General features: G+C 38.3%; 1 protein-coding gene across 5 annotated transcripts in view; it reads right to left on the bottom strand.

Annotated features, from left to right (window-relative positions):
• Positions 1-15,355, bottom strand: part of LOC124612825 (kinesin-associated protein 3) — a 224,990-nt gene that overhangs the window by 125,369 nt on the left and 84,266 nt on the right. For all 5 annotated transcript variants that reach the window (XM_047141249.1, XM_047141251.1, XM_047141252.1 and 2 more), the window contains exons 9-10: positions 5,276-5,376; positions 3,420-3,638 (exon numbers count right to left, since the gene is read on the bottom strand). In XM_047141249.1, the coding sequence (XP_046997205.1) occupies positions 3,420-3,638; positions 5,276-5,376 (320 nt within the window). The remainder of the gene's footprint in view (positions 1-3,419; positions 3,639-5,275; positions 5,377-15,355) is intronic.

Here is a 15,355-nt window from a genome sequence, read left to right as displayed (position 1 = left end):
TGACTCCTACAATGTCGGAATGTGCGGACATATTCTATCCAGCTGATTCGCAGATCACAACCAAACACCTCACTGGTCAATTGGATGCCTCTTACAGTAGTGCTGACACACTCGTCCACCAGTTGGAGTCCTCAAAGGTGTGTGCCCGCTGTGTCCCTCACTGCCTGACAGAAGGTCAGAAAGAGCTATGAAGGACCGTCTGTGCAGAACTGCTTGCACATTACGAGGCTGATCATGACAATTATTGTCAAACTTCATCACAGGCAATAAAACATGGGTTCATCATTCTGAACTGGTAAAAAATGACAATACATCGAGTGGCATCACATCACCTCTTATCCGAAGAAAAAGTTCAAAGCCACACCCTCAGCCAGTAGAGTCATGGCGATGGCCTTCTGGGACTCTGAAGGGGTTATTCTGTTTGATGTCCTCCATCAAAGGCCAATGATCAAGTCTGAAGTGTTTTGTGCCACCTTCAGGAAATTGAACAAATGTCTTCTGGATGTTCATTGCCACAAAAATGCAAACAAATTTCTCCTTTTCCAGGACATCATAATACCTCACACAGATCTGCACACCAGAAAGGGGCTCACAAAATTTCATTGGACTGTTCTTTCACATCCACCCTACAGCCTGGATCTCGCACCTTCTGACATCCACCTGTTTGGTGCAATGAAGGATGAACTTCATGGGAAGCAGCTTGGGATGATGGGGAGGAGGTTATTGATGCAGCATGATATTGGTTCTGATGTCAACCAGTAAAGGGTGGTACCATGCGGGCATACACACCTTCCCTGTAAGATGGCACAAGGCCATCCACTGAATGGAGATTATGTTGAAAGACAGGGTTTTGTAGGCAAAAAAGTGGGGAGTAATAAGGTGTATTGGAAACCTGAACAAACACCAACCTGCTTTCAGAAAAAATGTATTGCATTACTTATTGAATGCCTCTCGTGTTATTAAAGTTATTACAGCAGAGTTTAAGGGACACTACTTACCCTTTTCCCACTGAGCCCAAATTACACACAACACATTTTCTCTTGAAATAGACACTTATTACAGGAGTACAGAGAAAAATCAATCTTGAAGAATAAGAGCTATCCTAATGTACATACACACAGATGGAAGTGTGGGGCTAATTTTGAAAGAGCAAAAACTGTCAAGAAGAAACAGGACATGGAAAAATGCATGTATAAGAAAGTAGGTGTCTCTCTCTCTCTCTCTCTCTCTCTCTCTCTCTCTGTGTGTGTGTGTGTGTGTGTGTGTGTGTGTAAATAATGTAAGAGGCTACAGTAAACTCATATTTGCTTTTGAAAGTTACAAACACTGTTTAGATTCTTTCATTTTTTCAATATTTTTCAATTCTCTGTATCCTCACTCAAAAGATTAAAACATACATTATGTGATAAAAAGTATCCGGACACCTGGCTGAAAATGATTTACAAGTTTGTGGCGCCCTTCATCGGTAATGCTGGAATTCAATATGGTGTTGGCCCACTCTTAGCCTTGATGACAGCTTCCACTCTAGCTGGCATATGTTCAATGAGGTGTTGGAAGGTTTCTTGGGGAATCGCAGCCCATTCTTCATGGAGTGTTACACTGAGGAGAGGTATCGATTGCCAGGCGGTGAGGCCTGGCACGAAGTCGGCGTTCCAAAGCATCCCAAAGGTGTTCTATAGGATTCAGGTCAGGACTCTGTGCATGCCAGTCCATTACAGGGATGTTATTGTTATGTAACCACTCTGACACAACCTGTGCATAATAACCAGGTGTTTGATCGTCTTAAAAGATGCGATCGTCATCCCCGAATTGCTCTTCAATGGTGGGAAGCAAGAAAGTACTTAAAACATCAATGTAGGCCTGTGCTGTGATAGTGCCATGCAAAACAACAAGGGGTGCAAGCCCTCTCCATGAAAAACACAACCATAGCATAACACCACTGCCTCCAAATTTTACTGTTGGCACTACACACGCTGGCAGGTAGATGTTCACCGGGCATTCGCCATACCCACACCCTGTCATCAGATCGCCACATTGTGTACCGTGATTCATCACTCCACACAACGTTTTTCCACTGTTCAATCATACAATGTTTACACTCCTTACACCAAGCAAGGTGTCATTTGGCACTTACTGGCACGATGTGTAGCTTGTGAGCAGCCGCTCAATCATGAAATCCAAGTTTTCTCACCTCCCGTCTAACTGTCATAGTAATTGCAGTGGATCCTTATGCAGTTTGGAATTCCTGTGTGATGGTCTCGATAAATGTCTGCCTATTACACATTACGACCCTCTTCAACTGTCGGTGGTCAACAGGCGACGTCGGCCTGTACGCTTTTGTGCTGTACATGTCCCTACATGTTTCCACTTTACTATCATATCACAAACAGTGGACCTAGAAATGTTTAGGAGTGTGGAAATCTTGCATACAGAATTGTGACACAAGTGACACCCAATCATCTGACCACATTCGAAGTCTGTGAGTTCCACGGAGTGCCCCAGTTTGCTCTCTCACAATGTCTAATGACTACTGAGGTCACTGATATCAAGTATATGGCAGCACAATGCACCTAATATGAAACATATGTTCCTGGGGGTGTCCAGATACTTTTGATGACATAGTATCTGTGTATGTCTCAGCAGTGTTCCGTAATGTACCAAATACAACCAACTCTACGAACCACTGCCACCTGCTGAAAAGTTCATATCTCACACAAAGATGGACTATTTCCTCTTAGGTAAGCTGATCTCCCAGAATTTCCCAGTTATTTATTCTAATCTTGTATTAGAGAGGAAAAAGGAATAAAACACGATAACAGGATAAACAGACTTAGTTTCTTTATGTGTGTTTAAAAGTATAAATATGGTGCACAAATTATAAAGTAAAGTGTTAACAAATCCCTTGTAACATTAATTTAACATAAAATATCATTATGGACAATAGTTTTAGGTTCCCCAAAAGAATGAATTCTTGAATGAAACCACTCTTGTGGGAGCAACATACCATGATACATGGGAGACAATTGGTAACTTCCAATGCACTCCACACTGCTTAACAGATGCACCTGGTGATGTATTGGTCACAATAAAGAGTGCAAGTCTCATTGGAAATTGAAATATCTTAAAGGTAAAAGGAAGGTCTGACAGAATGAGTGGTATCTCTGGAATGAAGACCGTTTCAAAACATGTCTGCATCCACTTTGCAGTGGTTGCAGAATATACACATAGTTGTAGATCAAGATGTCTTGCCCCCCAATATTCTGCCAGAAGGTAAGTGATATATCTACAAAATCAAAACTCGTACTTACATTCCACAATTATACTTTGCATGTCCACTTCTTTCCTATAATGATCCCCCAAACAATACATATCAACAGCATGGAAATAAGAGTCACAATAAACAAGTAACAATTACTTACTACAAAGTTTTGTTTTGTTTCTTCATGCTGTGCTATATTACGTATCATTTTCATAAGAAGTGAGTCCTGATTGCGAAATGCTCGTGACATAAGAGCTTGCAAGCGATTATTTTCAATCATCATTTGAGCATTTCTCTTGTTGATAGCTAAATTGATGCAAAGTGCAATCAATTCTAAATGAAGTTCATCTTCTGGACTTTCAAGAAGCATGGTCATGACCTGTAAAGACAGTTCATGACATTAACTCCTTCAATCATACCTTCGTAAAAAAAAAAAAAAAAAAAAAAAAAAAAAAACAGAATATTATTAACAGTTGACCTAAAATTTCACAATATTCAAAATAAAATACCAAGAGTCCCCACTGAGTGATAACCATGTTGTATTCATCAATGAAACCAAGTTACTTGGGGTTTCCATAATTGGCACACTCACATGGCAATATCACATCAACATAACCAGTACCAAACAGAGTAAAGTATGTTTCATCATAACATAAATAAGAAATGTAATATTGGTATCCTGTCAATGTACTATGCTCTCTTTCATTTTATGCCTAGTTATGGAATTATTATTTGTGGTGAAAGTGCACAGCCCGTGTAGTTGTTTACACTCCGAAAGAAAGCAGGCAGAACAATATGGTTCAAACAGCAATAAAAAAATCAGCAAATTGACACCACTGTGAAGCAAGGTTAAGAGATGCACTAATGCTGGTTTCCCACTTAATGAAACTCCAACGTTGTTAAATGTATAGGAATGAAAATATACAATCATTTCCCAGTCCCAATAAAGGACACTAAAGAATTAAATGATTTCACAGTAAATTTAAGGTAATTTCTAATAAAGCACTAATTTCAAAGCCCACACAGAACTCTCTGACACCTGTACCTACAGCCCCTATGGCCGCAATCCCGTCCCGTAGGTCCAAGAGGACCTCCAGCATCCCAAAATGTGATCCCTGAATCCATCTCCCTTTTCACAACAGCAACCTTCCTATACTCCTGTCATTCACCTGCTCCCAAACGAATCCAAAGGTCTCCCCACTGGTCCTGCCATTGTGGCTAGGCACAACATTCCCACAGACTGAACCTCTGCCTTTGTTGACCAATGCCACCAAACTACTGTCCATAACTTCCAATCCCACTTTCAAGACACTGCTCACTTCCTTTACTGCCATTACACAATCATGTCCTGTAACCACCACACTTCTTGATGGTGACTGCAGGTGCAATGTCCTTAATACACTAACATCCCTCATACCCATGACTACCTTTCCCAACAGCCTCCTGATACGAAACCCACCACCTCTTTCCTAATCCTCCTAGCTAACCCACATCCTGACACGCAATTATTTGACTTTCAAATGGTAAATTTATAAATGAATTTATGGTACTGTCATGGGCATTTGCATGGTACCATTCTATGCCAACCTATTTATGGGTCAGTTGGATGACTCCTTTCTAACCAGTCAACATCTAAAACCCATTGTCTGGTTCAGTTTCATTTTCATGATATGGACTCGTGGCAGGAACAACCTTTACTCTTTCATCCATAATCTCAGCACCTACTCCCAAATCCATTTCACTTGGTCTTTCAACTCAATGAGTCACCTACCTAGATGTGAATCTACACCTTTCAGATGGGTCCATAAATACATCTGTTTATATCAAGTGCACCAACTATCGACAGTACCTCCACTTTTACAGCTTCACCCATTCCATCTCAAAATGTCTCTTCCTTACAGCCTCACCACAGTATTGTAGGTTGCTTCAATCAACTGTGTCTTCCCCCATGTAAGATGGAACTATCATAACCATACAATATTTGACAGGTATATCAACTATTCAGTGCTAACTTACCATTGGTATGCAATCTGTATATGTGAACATAGATTTGCATTTGTCATCCATACTCAAGTGGTACAGAATTCTTAGTACAATGACTTCATGTCTCTGCTCACCTGTAATTTTAGAGGAAGCTTGTCTGTACAATACATTCAACAGGAAAATCTTCAGAAAAGCTATTAAATAAAGCTACAGTTTTAAAATTATAAACTCATTCCAATACAGACAACAGAAAGAATCACACAAAAAAAAAAATAATTTGAGATCTTTTACAAACAGAGATATCCAAACACCACAGATGATGACCTAGCTGCTTTTGAGTAACTTTAATGCTCAAATAGGTACAAAAAACAAATTTAAATAGTATGGTATCACACAGCCAGCAAAAGAAGCAACACAAATGGTATGAGACTGATCAGTTTTTGCCAAAATTCTCACCTGCAACTAATGCCAACCTTCAGGAAGCCCCCCCCCCCCCCCCCCCCCACCGCTCCCACCACCCTTCAAAGCAAAGCCACAAGATGGATACCTCTCTAAATCCTATATTGGAAGAATTTCAGATAGATAATTTACCCATTTCTCAAAAAGGCACTTAGGAAATTATGAATGTGAAAGTAATAAGGAATGGTGAATTTGATTCTGATTACTACCTCTCCTAAATTAAGGTTATTGTTCTACCTAATAAAATACAACAAAAATCACAAAAACTAATAAAATGTGATACAGAGAGACTTACAATTAGAAAAGAATCAATTCAAAAATACCAAGATGAAATTAAAATGGCTAAACATGATAACTGGCCAGAATTACCTAAAAAAATTAATAATGCTGCACAGAAAACATTTGAGTCAATCAGAAATAACTATAAAATATGGTGGGATGAAATACATGAAGAATCTTTAACATAGAGGGCCAAAAAATGTAAAAACTGGAAACTGTCAAGATAAATTGAAATTGGACACTATGATCAATTTAAACAGTGGGGAAAAAAAAGAAAGCAAAGAAGAAGTGAAGAATTAAAAGAGATTCTGAAAAGAAGAAATTTGCAAAAATTAAGAAAAACTTTTCAAACAATAACATCTGTGATTTTTATCACACATTAACTGGCAGATTAAAGGGATACCAAACCCTAAATGTGTGTTTCATAAATGAAAATGGCAGACTTGGTTTAAGCAACTCTAAAAATAGCAAAATATTTTGACTAGCTTTTGATTGTCCAGAACCCATAAGCTGGAATTCCCACACATTCATGATAATTTAAAAGTAAATTTACCTACAAATTTCAAAGAAATTGACGATGTAATTAAAACACTAAAAAACAAAAAGTGAGCGGAAAAAGTTCTATTACAGCGGAACGTTTGAAATAGTTTATCCCAAAAATAAAAAAAATAGCTATAATTAGTCTTCGAAGAAATCTGGAAAACAAAAAAATCCCAGGAGAGACAAAGGTAGCTGTGATACATCCATTACATAAGAAAGGTAAGAAACAAAACATTACCAACTGCAGTGGCATTTCTATGCTACGAGCAGCAAATAAAATATGGGCAGTCACTTAGGTGACTATCAAGGGGGTTTTAGGAAGAGCAGATCATGCCCTGAACAAATATTTAATACAAAGTCAATCATTCACCACAGGTAACTGAATCTGAAAGATAGTTGAGTAATGTCTGTTGATTTCAAAGAGGACTCTGACCCTGCTAAGAGACAAATTATAGATGAAATAACTCAAAGATCTGATGTAAAGTCTAAAATAGCACATCTAATTCATGAAACACTTACAGACGCAGCGAAATTTATGGGATAAATATCTCAGTCCGTCTAAATAACAAGATGTCTATGGCAAAGTGTTGGCCTCTCCCCAATTCTTTTTGATTGTGCTTAAAAAGGTGCAAATTTGGTCCTAAAAACTGAATGAATTTAAGAAACTTAGTTTCTACAGAGAATCATATAACTCTCTTGGAAAATGCTTTTCCAAGATTGATGTCTGAAATACTCCTCTGTGATACTGACAAGAGGAAGATTGAGTCAAGAATTAAATCACTAAATGCTAAGGACTCTCATGGATATAATGGAGTGCTCAGCAGATTTTTAAAGTACTGTGCTGCACATGTTAGCCCTGTACTTAGCCACATTTGTAATTTTTCCTTTAAGAACGGTAAGTTTTTTGAACAATTAAAGTAGTCAGTAATAAAGCCACTTTATAAAAATGGAGAAAGGGGTAATGTGGACAATTTTAGACCTATTTCTATGCCATCAGTTTTTGCTAAAGTATTGAAAAGGCTGTGTATCCAAGGATAATTAATCGTTTTATATCACATAATTTTCTATCAAATATACATTTCAGCTTTAGAAGTGGTTTAACAACTAAAAATGCTATATTCTCTTTTCTCTGTAATGTACCAGATGGGTTAAACAAAAGGTTTAGAATGCTAGGCTATTTTTTATTTACCTAAGCTGTTTGATTGTGTCGATAACAAAATATTGCTCCAGAAGTTGGACCATTATGGAATACGGGGAGTAGCACACAATTGGTTAACCTCTTACTTTAACAACAGACAGCAAAATGTCATTATTCACAGTGTTGAGAATGGCTGTGACGCGGGGTCTAAGTGGGGCACAGTCAAAGGGGCATGCCCCAGGGATCAGTGTTGGGGTCACTCCTGTTCCTTATTTATGCCCTCTAATATTATGAGTAATTCTAAAACATTTCTGTTTGCTGATGACACTGGCTTGGTAGTAAAGTTTTTGACACTGGTTCTGTTTCAAATAGTGCAGTTCATGACATAAGTTCATGGCTTGTAGAAAATAAACTAATGCTAAATCACAGTAAGACACAGTTTTTACAGTTTCTAACACACAACTCAACAAAACCTGATGTTTAAATTTCGCAGAGTGGGCATATGATTATTGAAACTGAGCAGTTCAAATTCCTAGGTGTTAAGATAGGCAGTAAACTGTCATGGAAAGCCCACATTCAGGATCTTGTTCAAAGACTTGATGGTGACATTTTTACTATTCGAACGGTATCTGAAGTAAGTGATCATTCGACATGAAAATTAGTCTACTTTGCTTATTTTCATTCACTTATGTCATACCGTATTTTATTTTGTGGCAACTCTTCCCATTCTCAAAAGGATATTTTTGGCTCAGAATTGGGCAGTTTGGGAAATAGGAGGTGTAAGTTTGTGAACCTCTTGTCGACCCCTGTTCACTAGTCTGGGTATTCTGACATTGGCCTCTCAATATAGATATCCTTTACTGTTATTTCTTGTTAACAATATCAGCTTATCCCCATGAATTAGCAGCTTTCACTCTTGTGCAGAAAGGTGTGCAGTATACTGCTGCAGCCATTTTCAATAAGGTACAATAAGAATTCAAAAATCTTTGCAGTAATCCACAAGCTTTCAAATCTAAACTGAAGCGTTTCCTCATGGGTCACTCCTTCTATTCTGTAAAGGAGTCCCTTGAAAAATTAAACTGTTAATTGTGTTAAATGTTGTTAAGTGTGTTTACTTAAACTTATGGTTTGACTTTTTTTTTATTCATAAACATTTTATTTTATCTGTTATTCCTTTATGATGTAATTTCATGTACTGACACATTCCTTGACCTTGGAGATTTGCTCCTCAATTTGGTTCAACAAACTAGATGTGCAAATAAAAAATAAAAATTAATTTAGCAATAAGGTTGGGAAGAGGAAACAAAAATACTGGAATAAACTGCCTTGCTTTTACACATACCTTTAACATACATCTGCTGTAACAAAAATTAATCTTTTACAAGTAATAGCCAGCAAGACAGCTTAAGAATTTTTGCAGAAAAAAAAAAACAAATTTTTTACAAACATTAAAAATGCACTGAAATTTCTATATACAGATACTAACCAAGTTGAAAAAGATGAAAAAGATTTAAAAAATTAAATACCTTTGGGAAGAGAATATGAGAAAATGGTTTGAAAGAAGCTACTATGGAGGAGATGGATACATAAAATGGGAATGGAATATGGTATAACTAAAAAATTTTATAAAATGCCTGTCTAAAACAATAGTGATGCCAGAACATCAATATCCAAATGAATGTCTATCATTAAATTACAGGTAAGATAAATTAGAAATACTAGAAAGGCAGATCATTTGGGAAATATCAGACCCATGAAAAACTGTGGAAGGTCTGTAAAGGCCTCCACTGAACACTCAGCATATTTGGGGAGAGACTGCTTGTTAGTGCAGATGTGATGGCCATGAGGGTTAGGTTATATGGAAGGGACTTCATGATGTGGAATTGGTGACAGCTGTCAAAATGGAAGTGCTGTTGATCATTGGTGGGTTTGATGTGGACAGAGGTACTGATGGAGCTATCCATGAGGTGGAGGTTGACATTAGGTAATATGTCTTGTTAAGGTGATGAGGATCCAATGAAGCAAATGAAGGAGAAGGTGTAGACATTTTGGAGGATTGTGGACAGAGTATCCCCACTCCTGATCCAGATCATGAAGACACCTCAGTGTCTCAGAACCAGGTGAGGCATTTGGGTTCTGGAAGGCTAGGAAGAATTCCTTTAGATGGTCCATGAATAGGCTTGCATAGAATTGTGTCGTGCAAGTTCCTATGGCTGTACCATAGATTTGTTTGTGGGTTATGAATTCAAAGGAGAAGTAATTGTGGATGAGGATATAGTTGGTCATGGTAACAATGATGGAGGTTGTAGGTTTCAGGTCACTCCAGTGTTGGGGAAGGTATTGCTCAAAGGCAGCAAGACCACGGGTGTAGGGGATGTTAGTGTTGGACTTAGTCCAATAGCTTACCCAACAGTCTAGTTTTAACTGTGTCTATTCACTGCCCAACACTTCCTCTGTGTGATGTGTAGCAGTCTATCCTAATTCCTATTATTATTCCATACCAGATACCCTTGTCAGATTATGTATATAGAGAATAAGAACAGTCCTATCACACTTACCTGAAGCACTCCTGATGATACCCTTGTCTCTGATGAACACTCACTGTCAAGGACAATGTACTGGGTTCTATTACTTAAAATGTGTTTGAGCCAGTCACACAGCTGGGAACTGTTTTCATATGTTCAGACCTTTGTTAACAGTTAGCAGTGGGGAACCATGTCAAATGCCTTCTGAAAATCTAGGTATATAGAATCTGCCCTTTGCCCTTCACCAATAGCTCACAGCATATCATGTGAGAAAAGGGCAAACAGGGTTTCACACAAGGGATGATTTCTACATATGTGGTGATTTGTGGATGAAGGCTTTTCTGTCTCAAGAAAATTTATTATATTCTTACATAGAATATGTTTAAGAATTCTGTAGCAAACTGATGTTCAGGACATTGTTCTATAACAGGGTGTATACGTGGACAAGGAAAAATAATTCCCGGATTTTTCCCGGATTTCCCGGTTGAAAATACACTTTCTCCAAGGTGAAAACACACTTCTTCTGTATTAAATGACAGTATACTTTTCCTCGGCACTGTAAAACTTATCAATCCTTAGAATGTTTATGGTTTTCTACACAGTCATAGAATTTGCCGGCACTTTAGAAAACGAAACCCAGAGGGAAAAAGCAAGTTTTGGAAAGATCTTTGATGTGTAGTATCATGTACGCTGCATTTCTTCGTTTTACAGAGGTATAAATTCGAATTCCACCAAACACTGCATGTTATTTCCGAAGCAACGAATTCGAGATTGCGACGCACTTTTGTACACCAGTCATAGCTCATGTCATGTGATCTCGGCAGCTGATGACAGCACAGGACACGTAGTGTAGTCAACCAATAGCAAGGTCACTCTTAAGTAGTGCGAACACACAAAAAGAAAAGTTAATGGTTTAAATTAATACACATAGTTTTCCTGGAAGAAAAACAAAGCTTTCACAAATAATATTGGTCTCTAAGATTAATAAGCTGCAAGAGAAGCTTAGCTTCCACATATAATGCTGATTATTTTGCACGTGTTACACTTTAAGATACATCACACAAATGTGCCAGTAAAATTTTTAATAACGACGTAAATGTCTGAACTTCTGGGCTCAAAATTCTTCTAGATGGTCGTCCTCAAAGAGTTGATTTTTAAATGAGAGTCAAACGCTCTGTGATTTAAGAAATTAATCGTACAGTCTCGCATATAGTTCTAGTTGCGTCAAAGGAAATTTACTTTGAAAGAAACACTTTTCAAACCACCATTCGCAATTTCCCGTGACCTGTTTGAAGTTGGTTCGTTTCAGCAGTTGCCAGAGAGCGCCAGATAACAGGCGTCACTGTGGCTGCACAGTTACGATGACACAGGAAGCCCGCATGTTCGTATGTGTTCAATGGCTCTGAGCACTACGGGACTTAACATCTTAGGTCATCAGTCCCCTAGAACTTAGAACTACTGAAACCTAACTAACCTAAGCACATCACACACATCCATGCCCGAGGCAGGATAAGAACCTGTGACCGTAGCAGTCACGCGGTTCCGGACTGAAGCACCTAGAACCGCACGGCCACCATGGCCAGCTCTTCGTATGTGTAAAATATTAAAAGATCTTGCATTATGTCATAACAGAAACAAGACATCAAAGGATACTTCAGGAGCATCGGAAATTCGTGAACTATACTAAAATGCATAATTCGGCTTAAAGTGCACAATCGTATGTCCAGATTCGGATGTAAATTTTCTTGAGTACCAGTACTGTATTATCTCATGTTTGGTTCTTTATAATGGCATAATGCCATAAGAGCTAGAAGATGGAAAACGTGCAATTGAAATTCAGCGAACAGTTGAAACTAGCCAACAGTGTGAAATTAAACACTTCGTTTCAAATAAATTGACTGCCTCAGCGCAAAAGATTAATACAAGCCAAATCTCTTTAGCAAACCGACAAAAATTACTTCATTGTTCTGCAAGGTGATTAATGCTTGACTGTCAGAAAGGTGGAAATAAAACCTGAAAACAACATATTTTAGCCTTCCGTAACTATACGAACATATTTTAATTCATTTGGTAGCTCCCGGCCACAAAAATCCGTTTTGTTTCGTTTAATGTGAGAGCAATAAATGAAGGGGAAACAGCAAAATCACTAAACGTGAACACAGGTCACGTGGAGACTACCCACCTCCCCACTACAACTCGGACTGCTCTGTGCATCAGCCCTGGATCTACGATATTTCCGAACCAGAGCAATTTAGATAGTGGTGCCCAGCCACACATCTGTAGCCAGAAGCGGGAGAAGGTACTACTCATAGGCGACTCAACTGCGCATGTGCAAGAGCCCGTCCGCAACTGCTAAAATGAATCAAATGTATCCCGTGCCCGGGTTCCCGGGTTCGATTCCCGGCGGGGTCAGAGATTTTCTCTGCCTCGTGATGACTGGGTGTTGTGTGATGTCCTTAGGTTAGTTAGGTTTATGTAGTTCTAAGTTCTATGGGACTGATGACCATAGATGTTACGTCCCATAGTGCTCAGAGCCATTTGAACCATATTTTGAATCAAATGTAAACAGCTGTCCTGTCACGCTCATCGGAGGCAATTTGTTGTTAGGAAGCACTGCATATTCTTCCTAAAGCCTTTGACACACTTTGGTTGGCAGACGCTTGTATGTGCACTGTGTTTTGTTGTTGTATATGGAGCATTTGCTTTGGGACTAAAGTTTTATTTTCGTTTTTTTTTTTTTTTTTTCTCTTGTTCATGTTTTTTTGTTGCAGCATTATTCTGCAGAAGCGGGATACAGTAATATCCTTCATTAGAGTATTGGTTCTTACCAGTCAAAATCACAAAAATGTAACTGGTAACTAAAACAAGTAAAGTTCCCGGAATTCAGAGAAATTCCCGGGTTCTACCCGGTTTTCTCCCGGACGAAAAAATTCCCGGGTTTTTCCCGGATCTCCCGGATGTCCCTGGTCGTATACAGCCTGTATAACTTTGCGGGTCCATTCTTTTATCCTTCTTATAAACAGGAGCCACCTGCACTTTTTTTTGTCACATGGGACTTTGAGTTGGGTGAGAGATTTGTGATAAATGCAAGCTAAACAAGGGGCAATTCTGTACAGTACTCTCTGTAGAAGTAAAGTGAGATTCAATCTGAACCTGGTGACTTATTTCTTTTAAAGCCCTTTAGCTGCTTCTCTACACCAGGGACATCTATTACTATGCCCCAACTCTGTATGATGGTCAAATGATAGCATGTCTGTACACTCCTCCAGAATGAATTATCTCTTTAAACATGGAATTTCAAGCTTTAATTCTCCTTTTGATGCTACACCATACTGACTGACAAGTCACTGGATAGAGGCCTTCAAGCCAGTTAGTAATTTTACATAGAGCCAGAATTTCCATGGGTTCTCAAAAAGATCGTTTGCTAAGATATAAAGATGAAAGTAGTTGTATGCTTTGCGCATTGATCTTTTTATGAACACATGAATTTCTACTAACTTTTCTACACCCACATACACTCTCCACAAGCCACCATACGGTGCATAGCGGAAGATACCCTGTACCACCACTAGTAATTTCCTTTCCTGTTCATCTAGAAAACAGAATGAGAACAATTTTCTATATGTCTTTGTACAAGCCCTGATTTCTATCTTATCTTTGTGGCCCTTAAACAAAATGTTTACTGGCAGATGTAGAACTGTTCTGCTCTCAGCTTCAAATGACAGTTAATAAATTTTCTCAATAGTGTTCCTCAAAAAGAATGTCACCTGTTGACATTTCCACATTCTTTTTTGAACTGTGTGTGGAACAATCCTGGCTTCCTCAGCATTTTCTGAATGTTGTTTGGCCCATCTTTAATCCACTTATTCAGCACATGCTTCTTCAGAGCACGATTTATTATCAGTTTAAACTTTGCCCATTTTTCAGTCTATCTTATAAGAGAAGTCACAGGGTCAGTATTGCCTTGTGAGTTCCCACATTTCTCTGGAAACCCTGTAAATAATTTATGTAAGTATTTTGCAATAATGGTTTATTGGATTGATAGTCTGATAATATTTGTGTATGTGAGTGCTGCCTTCTTTGGAATTGGAAGTATTACCTTATTCTTGAAATCTGAAGGTGTTTCACCTGTCTCATATATTTTTTAAACTGTATGGAATACTTTTGTCATGGCTGGCCCTCACAAGAATCTCAATAAATCTGAAGGAATGTCATCTACACCAGAGTCTTTGTTATAAGTTAGGTATTTCAGTGCTTTGTCAAATTCTCCTCTTAGCATCGTATCTGCACTCTCATCTTCATCTACTACCTCTTCCCTTTCTATAACACTGTCTTCAAATTTATTTTCCTTGGGTTCTACACTAAAAAAAGGAAGCATTGCAAATTGTGTACAAACATTTTACTGTATAGGAAATTTTTATAATGATAAGCTCCAGACAAAAATTCATAATGATCTTCTGAGGATATTTAAACTGATGCATTCTTGTAGTGAACACTATTTAGAAGTTTAAGGTGGTTGTCAAATTACAAGAGCTGTTCCTTGTTGCCTAAATCAGGGTACATAATACATGCATCCACTTTCATGTGGTGACAACTGGAGTATTACATGGACAGTTTTCATGTTTACACGCTATCCACCAAATACTGTGCAACAGAAAATCTTGATTCTTACCATGTTGTTGGGGTTCCTAGTATACTTATTTATTTTTTACCTATTTTACTCTTGGAATTGGGCCAACAGTATTGTCGGACAACTCAAGTTACCATAAACCATATGCACTGTCACTTGCTCATTTTCTGATAGTATTTCAATATGACAGCTACCTGTACTATGGAAAGACATGCAAAGAAAACTATACAATCAAAGACTTACAATGACATGAATCAAAACTATGACATACATGAAACTTTCAACTGTCAAAAACAACAAATCCAGGGCTATTACAAATGATTGAAGCGATTTCATAAATTCACTGTAGCTCCATTCATTGACATAGGTCACGACACACTACAGATACGTAGAAAAACTCATAAAATTTTGTTCGGCTGAAGCCGCACTTCAGGTTTCTGCCGCCAGAGCGCTCGAGAGCGCAGTGAGACAAAATGGCGACAGGAGCTGAGAAAGCGTATGTCGTGCTTGAAATGCACTCACATCAGTCAGTCATAACAGTG

Source organism: Schistocerca americana, chromosome 4, assembly GCF_021461395.2.
Source record: "Schistocerca americana isolate TAMUIC-IGC-003095 chromosome 4, iqSchAmer2.1, whole genome shotgun sequence".
In the NCBI taxonomy this organism is placed as follows: Eukaryota; Metazoa; Arthropoda; class Insecta; order Orthoptera; family Acrididae; genus Schistocerca; species Schistocerca americana.
The sequence above is the reverse complement of the archived record's forward strand: the minus strand, read 5'-3'. Positions and strand labels throughout refer to the sequence as shown.